Source organism: Vanacampus margaritifer, chromosome 9, assembly GCF_051991255.1.
Source record: "Vanacampus margaritifer isolate UIUO_Vmar chromosome 9, RoL_Vmar_1.0, whole genome shotgun sequence".
NCBI lineage: Eukaryota > Metazoa > Chordata > Actinopteri > Syngnathiformes > Syngnathidae > Vanacampus > Vanacampus margaritifer.
The window spans coordinates 22,817,563-22,831,902 of record NC_135440.1 but is presented as its reverse complement, the minus strand read 5'-3'; the positions used below and the strand labels follow the sequence as shown (position 1 = coordinate 22,831,902).

The 14,340-nt window shown below is 41.1% G+C and overlaps 1 protein-coding gene and 1 long non-coding RNA gene across 7 annotated transcripts in view; one reads left to right on the top strand and one right to left on the bottom strand.

Moving 5' to 3' along the window:
- The window catches only part of map7d1a (MAP7 domain containing 1a), a 30,020-nt gene that overhangs the window by 14,353 nt on the left and 1,327 nt on the right, over positions 1 to 14,340 (top strand). For 2 of the 4 annotated variants that reach the window (XM_077574740.1, XM_077574738.1), the window contains 14 exons: positions 967 to 1,130; positions 2,255 to 2,366; positions 3,948 to 4,052; positions 4,830 to 4,952; positions 5,607 to 5,752; positions 5,823 to 5,953; positions 7,108 to 7,349; positions 8,446 to 8,680; positions 8,781 to 8,961; positions 9,753 to 9,857; positions 10,878 to 10,928; positions 11,010 to 11,076; positions 12,750 to 12,801; positions 13,027 to 13,238. In XM_077574740.1, coding sequence (XP_077430866.1) covers positions 967 to 1,130; positions 2,255 to 2,366; positions 3,948 to 4,052; positions 4,830 to 4,952; positions 5,607 to 5,752; positions 5,823 to 5,953; positions 7,108 to 7,349; positions 8,446 to 8,680; positions 8,781 to 8,961; positions 9,753 to 9,857; positions 10,878 to 10,928; positions 11,010 to 11,076; positions 12,750 to 12,801; positions 13,027 to 13,238 — 1,926 coding nt within the window. The remainder of the gene's footprint in view (positions 1 to 966; positions 1,131 to 2,254; positions 2,367 to 3,947; positions 4,053 to 4,829; positions 4,953 to 5,606; positions 5,753 to 5,822; positions 5,954 to 7,107; positions 7,350 to 8,445; positions 8,681 to 8,780; positions 8,962 to 9,752; positions 9,858 to 10,877; positions 10,929 to 11,009; positions 11,077 to 12,749; positions 12,802 to 13,026; positions 13,239 to 14,340) is intronic. The other 2 variants (XM_077574739.1, XM_077574741.1) reach the window with 2 other exon arrangements.
- The window catches only part of LOC144057315 (uncharacterized), a 58,394-nt gene continuing 54,888 nt past the window's right edge, over positions 10,835 to 14,340 (bottom strand). For 2 of the 3 annotated variants that reach the window (XR_013295210.1, XR_013295209.1), the window contains exons 5-6: positions 12,159 to 12,294; positions 10,835 to 12,058 (exon numbers count right to left, since the gene is read on the bottom strand). This is a non-coding gene — a long non-coding RNA (uncharacterized LOC144057315). The remainder of the gene's footprint in view (positions 12,059 to 12,158; positions 12,295 to 14,340) is intronic. The other variant, XR_013295212.1, reaches the window with a different exon arrangement.

Sequence of the window (14,340 nt, the reverse complement as noted above, 5' to 3'; positions counted from 1 at the left end):
TGTCCTAATCCAGCTGTGTTGAGCCTGTAGATCAATCTAATTGGGGGATCGGCAGGCCAGGGAACGCCAGATGGGACCAATCTAATACCTTTCAGTCAGACTTGGATAAAAGAAGAGATAATTCCAAAGCTGTGTGTGTTTACACTATCAGCTTAAAGGGAGGTCCACGAAGACTTAGTACGACAATTTTCACGTCGGGTCTTTGTTGACGTGCACGCGAGTTACCTCCCTAGAAGCCGCGCCAGCGCATCAATACTTCATGTCGGAGATTTAAGAACCGCCTCCTGCTTATGATTATTTAATGGCTTCACTTTGCTAAATCCTGATCGTACTTGGCAGCATTGATCACTGTCAGGAAAGACTTTTTTTTAGTCTATCATTAAGGGCCCTAAAATAGACACATGTAGCCGAGGAGCTCAAATCCACTATTTGACAAAACAAAGTTGACACTCCCTACTGTAATATTCAACTTAAAATGTTGCACTAAAGCAGAGTTCCTCAATAGGCGGACGGACTCCGGTCCCCTCTAGTGACCATTTTCTGTATTACAAGATCCCAAAATCTACCAACCAGTTGTTTTGGGTTTCATCAAGTGCTTTGGAGGTTTTACTTTGTAGTCTTTGTCGAAAAAGTGCATTGTTTCACACAGCAGGGAAGCTGCTGGGAGCCTGCGTGAAGTCGATGTCGTTTGATGTGAGAAGTAGAAAATAATGTGATCTATTTTCCAAACACAAAGACCTTTAGATGTGAGAGTCTTTTGAACCCAATTTTTCAAGGAATCACGCCCACCTTTCCAGAAAGGGATTTAAGTTGAAGTACAGATTTCACATCACTCTGAAGTGAAAACTACCAAAGAAGCCCTTTAAAAAAAAAGAAAAGACTTTTCATAGAAGGCCTCCCATTCATCCAGTACTCCTGACCGTCTGACCTTCTCACCCATTCTCCTCCTTTTTCTCCGCACCCCAGCGGCGAAGAAGAGCCAGTGGCTGGAGAAGGAGGAGCGGGCGCGGCAGCTGAGGGAGCAGCAGCTGGAGGAGCGGCGCAGGAGGCTGGAGGAGCAACGCGTCCTGGCGGAAAAACGCCGCGCCGCCCTGGAGGAGCGGCAAAAACAGAAGCTGGAGAAGAACAAAGTAGGTGACGGCAGCCAAGGTCGCACTCGCTTCGCACGCCGACGTCCTCAAAATAAACACGTTGCGTAATATAGAGGTGTCCAAAGTATGGCCCGGGGGTCCTGCCATTCATTTTTTAGCGGCATGCCGCATACTCCTTATCGCCTTTAACAAAAAAGCTGTTATTTAACCCTGGAGAACCCACGGGGTCAAAATTGGCCCCTATAAATTCTGCTACTCAAATAACAAAAAAACGGTTAGCTCACAAATTAACGGCTATTAGGTTAGCCCGTGAGCTAACGGTTAGCTCGCGGGCTAACCTACTGCTTTATATTTTATTACCAAAAAATTTTAAATTTTTATAGTTTCCCCATTTGTTTTTATTTAACCCTGGAGAACCCACGGGGTCAAATTTGGCCCCTATAAATTCTGCTACTCAAATAACAAAAAAACGGTTAGCTCACAAATTAACGGCGATTAGGTTAGCCCGTGAGCTAACGGTTAGCTCGCGGGCTAACCTACTGCTTTATATTTTATTACCAAAAATTTTTATAGTTTCCCCATTTGTTTTTATTTAACCCTGGAGAACCCACGGGGTCAAATTTGGCCCCTATAAATTCTGCTACTCAAATAACAAAGACCTTTTTTTTTTTTTTTACAAATTTAACTTCAAAAGTCCAGAGTGCCACTTCTGACCCCTGCACGGGGCCATCTAGTGGATGAATATTGCACTTACATGAGCCAGAGTGGTGGTGACAAGATGGCTGTCAACATGCTGTTTTGTTGAGCTGAAAATCAATCCAATCAAAACCATCTTCTCAGCAAACCATCAGATGGTAAAATTGTGTGGGTTTTTTTGTTATATGTTATATTCATATCATGTTGCAGAATGCCTAGGAGTATGTTTTATATATATATTTTGATAAATTAGCAACTGAGCTAGTTAAAAAAAAAAAGGGGGTTAAAATTGAAAAAACAGATTTTGTTGTTCAGTGAACTTATAGCAGTCATTTAATGTATAATTCATAATTTTCCAAAGAAGAAAAGGGTTCTTCAGGGTTAAAATAACTAAAATAGAGAAAGCATTTTTAATGACAGTATGCATCGTCATTTAAAACAACCGTTTATATGTATCTGTTCTCCAGGAACGCTACGAGGCGGCCATCCAGCGTTCCGCCAAGAAAACGTGGGCCGAAATCCGCCAACAAAGGTGGTCCTGGGCCGGCAACCAGAATGCCAACCAGAAGGAGGGTACGAGTAAGTATCCGAGTAGGGAAAGAGAATCTGTGCAATAATGACGGAAGTGCTTTTTGGTATGATTGAATTCTATTGATCAAGTCAGCTGCTTTATTGCACATTAGGGGATTAGCAACGATCACTTTCACTGTTTGTGTGCAATGTTGGAATTGCTTGGAGCTCAGGGTTGTTATTTAGGAATTGCTGGCAGGAAGTTTGGGGGAAAAGGATGCTTTGATCACATCAGGCAGGTTGTTAGTTGGCGAGTACAATCAAGCAAAAAAACTTCCGGCTACCTCATTAGTGAAAAGGTGATTAGTTTAGTAACTCGTTTTTTTTTTTTTTTACACTTCAGTGATTGTTAAAGCAGTATTTGGCTTATACAGTACAGTTAGTTTGTTTTGTGATGACCACAGTTTGAGCCTGGAACGTGTAAAATCACTTTCCATCATCATCTCCCATTGAAATGAACGGAAGTGCTAATAGTCTGTTCCAATCCCCCTTAAATAATATCATGTATAACAGCAATATTAGTTGTTTTGCGCAGAGGATAAATAATTAATGCCTGTGGGTATTGTTCTATAATCTGTGCATGACATGTGTTGCTCATGATTATGTTCAACTAAAAGTTGTTTATGGTATAACTGCCATAATATTGATGCCAGTTTTGTTAACCCATCAGTGTTTTTTCTAGGGGTGGGAATCTTTGAATGTCTCCCGATTCGATTGCAATTTTTGGGTCTGCAATTCGATTCAGAATCGATTTTCAATTAAGAACGATTTCTGATTCAAAATGATTTGATTGACAATGATTTTCGCTTCAATCTATAGATGTGCAAGGAATTGTAATGATCTTTTCCAGTCTGACTCACTAATGCTAATTGCGCGCGCTATTCGCGGCACTTTTATCACTCAAAAGAACGGCTCCACGCTGGGAAAAAAAAAACAACTTTTATTGGAATAACTTGATCGTGACTTTTTCCTTCTACGCTCTCATGTGGCTACAACTTAACAGTGTATTAGACCGCGTGGAACCACACTGCCCCTCAGTGGCCAAACCGGGTACAACATGAACAGCGTATTAGACCGCGTGGAACCACACTGCCCCTCAGTGGCCAAACCGGGTACAACATGAACAGCGCTCCAAATAAAGGCACACACAGACAAAGATAAAATAATTTAAATAAAATTTAAAATCGATTCTGAATCGTACTAAATAAGAATCGATTTTTTTGGGCACACCCCTAGTTTTTTTCCTTTATATCTTAGCATTAAGCTAGCTAGCGGACTGTTATATGGTTGTTTAGATTGGAACGCACACTTTTTTTTTTTTTTCTGTTCACTATCTACTGTGTGTTGTCAAACCTTATAAATGAGGTCACTTGTAAGTCATTGTATATTTGACTTTGGATGTTCTTCCCTCATTAATTTTCACTGTTGGCATATGAATAAGCTTTGGTGGAATTTTGCGCTCTCAGCGCATGGAAGCCCGCTTTTGGCTTTTGGCTCCTTTGTCGTAAAAGCACGACAAATGGAGGTGTTTCCCCGTGTGTGAACATGTGTGTGTGTGTGTGTGTGTGTGGCGCTCTCTTGGCTTCTCAGGCAGATGCTCTCTCTCCACCGTCAACCTGCCCAAACACGTGGACTCGGTCATAAACAAGCGACTCTCCAAGTCCTCCGCCACGCTGTGGAACTCCCCCAGCAGAAGTAAGACTACGAGTGGAATGAGCAAAGCACCCGCTCCCAACGTGTGTCCCCCCCCCTAAATGTGCCCATCACAACTCCACCATCGCCGGGGAAACCATCCGTGTCGTTTCATTCTTCAGTTACTTCCTCCTGATTTTGAGTCCAAGTCCTTCTACCTTGCTTGATGGTTGACACTTTTTTTTTTTCCATTTCCAAGCTGAGTTTGGAGATTCCGGTCCGCAGCTTCTGCACGATTGTATTTTTGCGTTTCTGCTCATTTGCTGTTGTGTGTCGTCTTGTGGTTGCTTCATTCTGTGGTGATTTCATTATGGGCTGCTTTGACTCACTTTTCTTCAATGGGGAATATCTTGTCATCTGGGAAAGCAAAGTGAGCGAGTGAGTCAGCATTTTGAGGAGCGGAAGATAATGCATTCCAAGGAGGAAGTGGTCGGGGCCTTGTTGCAGTGGAACACGCCTTTTGTGTTCGGTTATACTGCAGGGAAAAAGTTCCTCGTCTAGAATAAAAGGTGACAAAAAAAGTGATGATTCACCGTCCAGACGAGCATTTCAAAAAACTTCCGACTGGACAGTTGTTGGGCTCCTTTCCAACATGGCGCACTTTTGCCATGGTTTTATTTCACAGTAAATCCTAGTGGATATTCTTATTTTATTCACCATGTTGTCCTTGCAGTTAATCATTTGACGCTAGCTGAAATGAGGTTTAGAGTATTATTTTCATCCCTGTTAATGCCCTAAGATGCAGATGTAAACTTTTTTTTTTTTTGTCTCAACTCGCAGCCCGTAACGTTGCACTGAGTCCGTGGGAGAGCAGCATCGTGGACCGCCTGATGACGCCCACTTTGTCTTTCCTGGCTCGGAGCCGCAGCGCCGCCAGCGTGCTCGCCAACGGAAAAGACGGACGTGAGTTATCCTTGTCGGACAGCCCGTTCGTTCTTTGCATCTTCAAGTGGCAATTGAAAAAAAAAAAAAAAGGACTGCTTATTTTGGTGTAATTGGAATTGACGATAATAGACAAAAAGTTAAATTTGAATATTGAACTGGCAGCAAAACACTACTTAAGTACTGTATTTAAAAACTGCTGAAACTAAAAGGATCGATTCAACTTCTTTAAAATTAACATTTTTATTTAAGTGAAAATAAAAAAAAATAACTGACTAAAATGGGCACAAAGGGTAGAAGTCATTAAACTCACATTTTGGTATTTACAGGCAGTAAGAAATGTTATTTAAAATTTAAAAAAGCCGGTAACGACATATCACATAAAATTCGAGGACTGCCGCAAAACCGGACATGCACAGATGAAAAAAAAAAACATCAGTGAAGTAAACTTATCAAGAACAAAACCAAGATGGCATCAAAAACTGAGAATGAATGTTTTTCAGCAAACAATAGGTTCCAAAATGAAAACTGGATCATGAATATGCTTGTACGTCCTTAGCACCAAGATGCCACCAGGTGGCGCCAAAGCAATTCTGTTATGCATTTCAGACCTCAACAAGATTGCATTTTATTTATTTTTTTGCTAGTTTGTTAACAAAAATGTCTCCTCCTCAGAGTCCCCGCTGTGCCCCCGCTCGTCCTCAGCCAGCCCCCTGACGCTGTGCGCCCACCTGCCCCACCACCGCTGCTCCGAACGCTGGAGGGTGACGTCCAGCACGCCCGACATCACGCAGCGCCAGCACAGACGGAGCTCCACACCCGTACGTTACGTTCGACGCGCCTCAGAGGCATGACGCACACTTGGTGTATTTACTTCTTTCGTCTTATCAGATGGACAGAACCAAAAAGGAGAAGAGAGACAAGGAGCGGGAGAACGAGAAAGAGAAAAACGCCCTGACAAAGGAGAAGTTCCTCAAGAAGAGGCAATCGCTTCCCAGCATGAGACACAGAGCAGACCTCAGGTAAAAAATAAAAATAAAAAAAAAAGGCACCCAATATCGGATTTTTTAAAAATGATAAAATAATTGTTTCAACAAATGTTAAAATAGATGTAAATTGGAAAAAATATATAAATATTTTTTAAGATTTAATTTAAAAAAAACTTTCTATAAAAATATGTTTCAAACACATTTTTACATATGTAAGAAAAAATATACTTTAAAAAAAATATTTGATCACAAACATTTTGGAGAGAGCAGTACAATGCATTTCTGGCTTTTTATGCTAAGTAATCTAAACAAACACTGAACTAGGCTGCATATAAGCAAAATTACAGTACAGTACTGTCTGTCTACTTTTAAATACTCTAAAATATCACCCAACTGCTATGTTAATTTTAGCACCGATAACAAAATTTGATCAAGAAACTCCAGACTTGCTTGCATTTTTTTCTGGATGCGTCACACGTTTCTCTGGCACTTGTTGCTAGGCAGACTTCCATGTAATGTTTTGTGCCACCAGAGGCCAATACAAGAAATTGAGCAGAAAGTAAAGAATGAAAATATTCCCAAAACAACTTTTACAATTATGACATTACTTAATGTTATGTGTATACATTTCACAATCACTGCTCTGTATCAAAAATAAAACTAAATACAGCCTCCCCAATTCATAATGCAGAGCCGTCATGCGTCTGTAGTATGATCATGAACACGTGTGACTACTATTCAGGATGCGTGGTTCGAGCAGAGCAGAGGCGAAAATAGAAAAACGCTTTCTTTCATCCCGAGGCCACACAACAAATGGCAACCAAGACAGAGAGGATGAGATGCAATTGGAGGGGAGGGGGGGGGGGCATCCACTTCCTTTGGCTTGACAAACAAAGCACATGAGTGAGCTGTCAGTGCCTGAGGCCAAAACGAGTGATGTCATCCCTAATGGTATAATGCACTTCAATGGATGATGTAATGTTTCACTGCTTTGACTTTCTCCAGGACACAAGCTTGACTTACAAAGAGGAAAGTTTCCAAAAGAAGCAGATTGCTTAATGTGGCATATTGGTTAGCATATTTGCCTCACAGTCGTAAAGTTCTGCGTTTGAGCCCCCTCTGTGTGGTGTTTGTTTTGCGTATGTATATTTGCAAACTCTAAAACATGAATTGCATGCGTCGTCCAGTCCAAGTCCGCTAGCAAGGCCGCGGCCGTCGTCGCCCGCCACGCCCAAGGGCAGGACCGCCTCGCCGAGCCCCGCCGCCTCCCCGAAGCCCCCTTCCACACGCAGCAGCCCGTCGACCCCTAAAGGACGGCCCAGGAGGGCGAGGACCCCCGCCAGGGTGGACCACCGCACTTCCTCCCCTGTCCAGCTGGAGAGAGTCCGGGAACATCGCAGGCCGGCCACCCCCGAGAACAACAGTCGGCGTGAGTAGAGGGCTCCATATTTTTTTTGTTTACCTTTGTCCTCAATTTAAAACAGTTTCTAGGTGTCATAGTAGCTCTTATCTAAATTAGACTACCTGAGACTACCTATTAGCCCAACTTTGGTCATTGGTACCATGACCGATAATCGGCCCGGCTGATAATCGGCCCGATATTCAGCATTTTATGAACATTGGCATCGGCCTCTTTTTTTGGTTTTGATGGACAATATATTAAAAACTGTTATTTTCGCTGCTCTGAGTCGGCGGCTGTTGACTCCCTGCAACATTGGCCCGCTCACAGCACCATCTGATTGGTTGCTCGTGCAGTGCTAACAGCCAATAAGCAGCAATTAACGGCTATTAGCCCACGAGCTAACTAGCTAGCTTGTGAATTAAGGGCTATTAGCTCGCTTTAGCTTGCGGGCTAACCTTATAGCCGTTTTTTAGCGGCTATTTGGAATTTATCCCGGGGGTAAGCGTGTGGGTGAACAGATAGCTCGCGAATTAGCAGCTATTTGTGAGTTAGCGTGCAGGTGAATCGTTAGCCCATGAGCTAACAGTTAGCTCGTGAATTAGCAGCTATTTGGGAGTTAACGTGCGGGTGAACAATTAACCCGTGAGCTAACCGTTAGCTCGCGAATTATCGGCTATTAGCCCGCGAGCTAGTCGGTTAGCTCGCGAATTAACGGCTATTAGGTTAGCCCGTGAGCTAACGGTTAGCTCGCGGGCTAACCTAATAGCCATTTTTTAGCAGCTATTTGGTTATAGTTATCCCTGGAGTTAGCGTGTGGGTGAATGGTTAGCCCGCGAGCTAACAGTTAGCTGTATATCGGCTTCAAATATCAGTTATTGGCCTCCCTGACTACCGCGAATCTGTATCGACCCTGAAAAAAGCATATCGGTCTATCTCTAACCATGACAGATCTGGATTGTCCTATATTTTGACAGATGTCTATTATGGTAGCAGGACAGGTTATCACAGATACTACAGTAGAACCAGAGGACGGTGACTCCAAGTGGACAAAAATAACACCCACAGGCATTCCCACTTTGTTGAATTAATGAACTTCTTGGTCATCCATTTTCGTCCCTCCCAGGTTCTCCTGTGGTTCCTGCCGTCAGAAACTCGTCTACTTCCAACATCTCGGCCTCGCCGTCACCTGAGCCATCCATCAGGGACCTTCCCTCCGCGCACTCCCCGTCCCCCAAGCCCATGGCAGGCACCAACGACCCCGAGGAGGCGGCCCGCATCCTTGCGGAGAAACGGCGGCAGGCTCGCGAGCAGCGCGACAGGGAGGAGGAGGAGCGCCGCCAGCAGGAGGAGAAGGAAAGGTCAGACGGAGTTGAAAAGTTCACAAAACGAGTTCATTTTTATGGCGAGTTTCCATTTTAATGGAAGCATCTCTTACATGGGATGTATTTGGACTTTCAGGATTCTGCGAGAAGAACGCCTGGTGAGGGAGGAGCAGGCGAGGCGTCTTCGCGAGGAGGAGGCGCGCGCCATGGCCGAGGAGCAGCAGAGGAGGGACGAGGAGCAACGGCTGAGGGACGAGGAGGAGGCCAGGGTGCGAGCTGTGGCCGAGCAGGAGGAGAACATTCGCCTGCAAAAGCAGGTACGCGCCGGCACTGGAAAATCCAGTTGATCACCCCCAAAAATGTGACCATTTCGGGAGAATTCCACCGCAAAAGTCAAACAAAGGGCATTAGTTGGGCTTTTTCTCAGAGGGCCATGACTGTGAAAACAATAAATTATGTTATAGTGAACTTATTTGTATTTATGCATTCATTCACAGATTTTTTTTGAATTTGTTTTTCCTCTCCTGCATTATTTGTTGCAAAACTCTCAATTTACTGCTCAGGTTAAAGCAATAAAAATTTCACTCTATTTTAATTTTTGGGAAAATATTTTTTCCAGCATTTTATTTACATACTTACTAGAATGTTAAAATATTACTTACTTAAAATACTAAAATTAAAATAGAGTACTACAGAACAGTTTGTCTTCAATTTAGGAGGTTTCACAATAAATCTTTTTTACAGATGTTTATTTGAAAAGAAAAACCATAGGAATGCTTTTTGCTAAATATTAAAATAAAAGAGAAAATGTCAATCCAAACATGAGCTGCTGTGGACCCTCCTGAGCTTGCAAAACTCTGCTGCCCTCATGTGGCTCTTTACAGGAATTACATTTCTATTCATTTTGATAAAAACAGCTTACGATTGCTCGTAAAACAAGTTGTTTTCCAGAACCAAAATATCGCCTTTGTGGTCAGACGAGCGATCGTCAGGGTGCGGCCACACCCGGCGTGCGGCGTGCCGATTTGGCTCAAACCTCCGCTCCTTTTGTGTGTCTGGTGAATGAAAGAAAAAAAGGGGGAAAAAAAAAGTTGGATTCTGTCCTCAGAAAGAAGAATCCGAGGCGAAAGCTCGCGAGGAGGCGGAGAAGCAGCGTCTGGAGAGGGAGAAGCACTTCCAGAAGGAGGAGCAGGAGAGGCTGGAGAGGAAAAAGGTAGGCTCGGCCTTCTCCGCTGTCAATTTTGTTAACCGTTTCCCTGCCGGAGTTGGCGGCCTCCTCATCTCAAACGCTCTGATTGACATGACACGAGTATGCCGGCCGGTAATCAACTGAAAACAAGCTCTCCTTCTCTGGAGGGCGTATCATATTCTCTGGACAACATTGGCTCTGCTCAATCCCGGGAGTTTAGACGAATGATGTCTCAGGCTTACACGGGATCGCGTGTCGGCAGGCTGTCATTTAATAGAGCTGCTTTAATGAGAGTTAAATATAAAAACTCTATTCGCCGAGAGGAGCTCGGGTGGTCATCCGAGGCCAGAGGGACAATAAATATTCTGTATCAGCATTATGCTAATTTCACCACACTTGAAATAATGAGAGAAAAAAGATGTCCTTAAAATGCTTAAAGCTGCAATCTGAGTGAAACAATAAGCATCAATAATATTGTGAGGGGAAAAAAGTTATGTTTACATACAAGAGAAGTCATACTATTACAACAATGTCATTAAAAAAAAAACTAAAATATGTCATTTTAATAGGAAAAAAGTATTACAAAACGTTGACGTCGCCTTTAAAGAAAAAGCAAAACCGGCATGAGTGAATCCATTGATTTTAGCAAGGTTGGAAAATAAAAAGATAAAAAACAAAAAGTTCATCCTTTCACGTTTTTTTTTTTAAGATGTATTTTCCTCAAAATCTTGTTCCAATTACAAATTGTGTGCCTTCAGGAGTGTCGGATTTTGGAGTTTCCACTGTAAATAAAACAGAGAGCGGCGACCGCTCACTTTGACAGGCCACTGCTCATGCTGCAATACTCATAACAATAACAATAAAGATGTTTTATGAAGCGGATGGATCGCACTTGGAATTACATTTGACGTTCCGTAAACAGTGTGTGTGTGTGTGTGTGTGTGTGTGTGTGTGTGTGTGTGTGTGTGTGTGTGTGTGTGTGTGTGTGTGTGTGTGTGTGTGTGTGTGTGTGTGTCATGTAATCTGAATTCTGACTTTTCACAGCGCTTGGAGGAGATTATGAAGAGGACGCGCAAATCAGATGCAAGCGACAAGGTATGATGGATGGTGGGGGGGGGGGGGGCATTATTTGCAATGAATCTACTAAACGTGTCATATTTTCATTTTTCTCTCCAGAAGGACACAAAATCCGTCGTGCCAGAGCCGCATCCAGTCAGCGAGAAAGATTTGGAGAGCAACAAAGGTCGGCAACATCACAGTAATGTTATTTTCACTTTCAATATCACACAAGATTCCCATCCCAATAATAATAATAATAATAATAATAATAGCCATTTAAGATTCTTAGAGAGCATTTGAAGGGATGAAAGGATGCGTAAAATGTGCAACATGGTCTTTTTAAGTTTTCAAAGTGTGGACGTTTGTTAGGGCTGCACTGAGAAGATTTGTTTTATTATTAAATTCTTAGAATGTTCACATTCGGAAAACTTTTTTTTTTAGGAGAAAGTCATTTAATTAACTATATAGAGTTAATTCGACAATAATGCCAGAATATTTTAGACACAGAGTCAGAATATTCCAAGAAAAACAATTATATGAGGGTAAAAAAAGATGCAATATTGAAAGAAAAACTGTTTTTTTAAGAAAAAAGTTAATTTCATATAAAAAAATTAACTAAGAAAAACAAGTTTTTCAAAATCCGAATTCTCCAAGAATGTCATTTGAAATCAATCAAAAATAATATATTCACAATAGTCAAGAGGAAAAATAGTCAAATTACAAGAAAATCCTAGAATATGTTGAAAAAAATATTCCAAAAAAGATGCGATTTAGTTTTCTAGAAAAACTCACATGACCCAAATGTCGAAGTCCGAATATTCAGGAAATAAAAAGAATACTGTGTGTGTTAAGTGCGAATAAAAAATTGCAATATAGCGACGTTGAAACGATTTCAACACCCTGTTGAGCGCATCAATCCAAATGATATGCGGCATCCAACGTGCTGCCGTCATTAGCGTAAACACGCATCATCTGCGTGCTTCGCATGACACACGGCTGCCGGTCCGGCTTTATGCGCACCTTTTTTTTTTTGCATCTCTCATATCCTGCACAGCTGCACGTTGTGTTCTCCTCCTCTGCTGGACGGGATGGACGCATTTGTGCACGGGGGACACATGGGGGGGAGGGTCAGGAAGAGTGGCCTCCCTCGCATTTACTTTGGAAACCTTCAATGAAAGGAGCACACATGTAAATGCAGCGTTAGCGTATCTACACAGCTGCTTTGCATCATAAAAGTAATGAATCGGTATTTGTAGAACCTCCCACCGTGTCACGTTCGGCACATCAAGCCAATGTTTTTCATTTGATGCAACACGCTGCGCTTCTGAATAATAAAGACGCATGCGGCTCGTTCTGTCTTGATTGGAGGGTTTTTGGAAGCCAGTCAAGAAACATGCAGCGCCTTAAATGGATGACAATTGGAAGAGATGCTTTTTCAAAGGGTGAAGGAGCGGCAAGCCTCTTGGGAGCATCCGTTTCGCAAAGTAGCCCATTTAGACACATCAGAAATGGCAGACATTATGTTGAATCTTTATCTGAATTCTAGAATTTCTAGAAAATGTGTCAAAAGTATGGTTGACCAAAAGTCATGTGAGAAAAGCTTCTTTGGTTTTGAATGGTATATAATAAATACCTCAATGGAAAAATAAGTATTTTTAAAGAAAAGACCAAATATTGATATTTTTTGGGAGGGTGAAAAGCACTAAAAGTAAAAGTAGTAGTAAAAATAAAAAGACATACAGTTTTTAAAAAAAGGTCATGTAGCCAATTTGAGTATGCACCGATTTGCAAGAATATGAAAAGAAGTACAACATATGAAATCCCCAAAGTGTACATTTGCGGATGTTTGTGTTGCAGAATGTGAGGTCAACATGGATAACAAGACGGAACACGGACAGAGCAGACAAAGGTAACAGTTAAACTCCTTCCACTTTTTTTTTTGTTGCTCTTTGTTTGCTTGAATATGATACCTTTCCAATCCATTAAATGACCTTCGAGTCCCAGTTAATTTCCATAGGAAGTTTCCAATTTGTATTATTTCAAATATTCCTCTCATGATAATTTACAGCAAACGTTGTAAAAATGTACAGAGAATTTTCCAGAGATGTTGAATGTTCGTGCGTCTCTCTCACAGCCCAACTGACTTCAACAGGGTCCAGCCGGGTAGACGCGATCACAACGGCCTGTCCGCCAAAGTGAGCGCGGCACACTTGGTGGAGGACATCATCCTCAACGGCGCGCGGGGACGCTCCGAGGTCGGCGGGGCCACCGACGACATCCTGGTCTTCGATGGCGACGATACCTTCATGAAGAAAGCGGCGCCGCTGAAGACGCAGCACGTTGCAGGTAAGACGTCACAACAAACAGTGTGACACGGCGCTCCGTCTCTTATTGGACGGTAAAATATATTTTCAAGAAAATTAAAAAAAATTCAAGAAAATGTTTATGACATTGGATCGGTAAGATTACCGAATAAACAATACTGAGCTCTCTCAAAGGTGGGGGGAGAAAATGTTGCAATATTGTATTTTCCAAAGGAAATTCTCTATTTTTTAAGAAAAAAGTTGCAACATTGTAAAAAGAAGATTCGTACTTTGTTCCAGAAAGAAATTGTATTTTTCAAGAATATTGTCCTTAGTCTTTTTTCCCATGAAAAAAACCCTGCACAATTGTAAAAAGAAAATCCATATAAAATATAAAAATACAGTTTTCTAGATAAAGGTATGTTCTAGATTTTTTTCACTCAAGAAAAAAAGTTGCAATATTGTTAAAATAATAATAATAATAATGCTTTCTAGAAAAAGTTAATTTTCTAAAATATTTTTTAAGAAAAAGTTGCTATATTGTAAAAAGAACATTTTTCTTTTTCAATAAAGTTACAATATCACAAAAAGAAAATTTGAGGTATTTTCTAGATTTTTTCCCCTAAGAAAAAAGTTGCAATATTGTAAAAAAAAATTTTTTTAAATAGTTTGCTATTTTTTAGAAAATGGTAAATTGTTAAAAGAAAATGTGTATAATTTTTTAGCAAAATGGTATTCCCTAGAAATTTCTGCAGTTTTCTAGAAAAAAAATTCCTCTCAAATTTTTCCCTTCAAGAAAATAAGTTGCAATATTGTAAAAAGGTATTTCTAGATTTTCTCCCCCAAGAAAAAAGTTGCAATATTGCAACAAAAAAAATGTTGCTGTTTCCTAGAAGAAAAAAAACGTATTTTTCTAGAATCTATTTCAAGAAACAGTTGCTATATTGTAAAAAGAAATGTTGTACCCATTTTCTTTAAAAAATATATATATTTTCTGGGATTTTATGCCATTTTCTAGAAAAAAAATACATTTTACTCAGATTATTTTCTTCAAGAAAATAAATTGTAAAAACATTTTTGCCACTTTCTAGAAAAGTTTTTTTTCTAGATTATTTTTTACAAAATAAATTGCAATATTGCAAAAA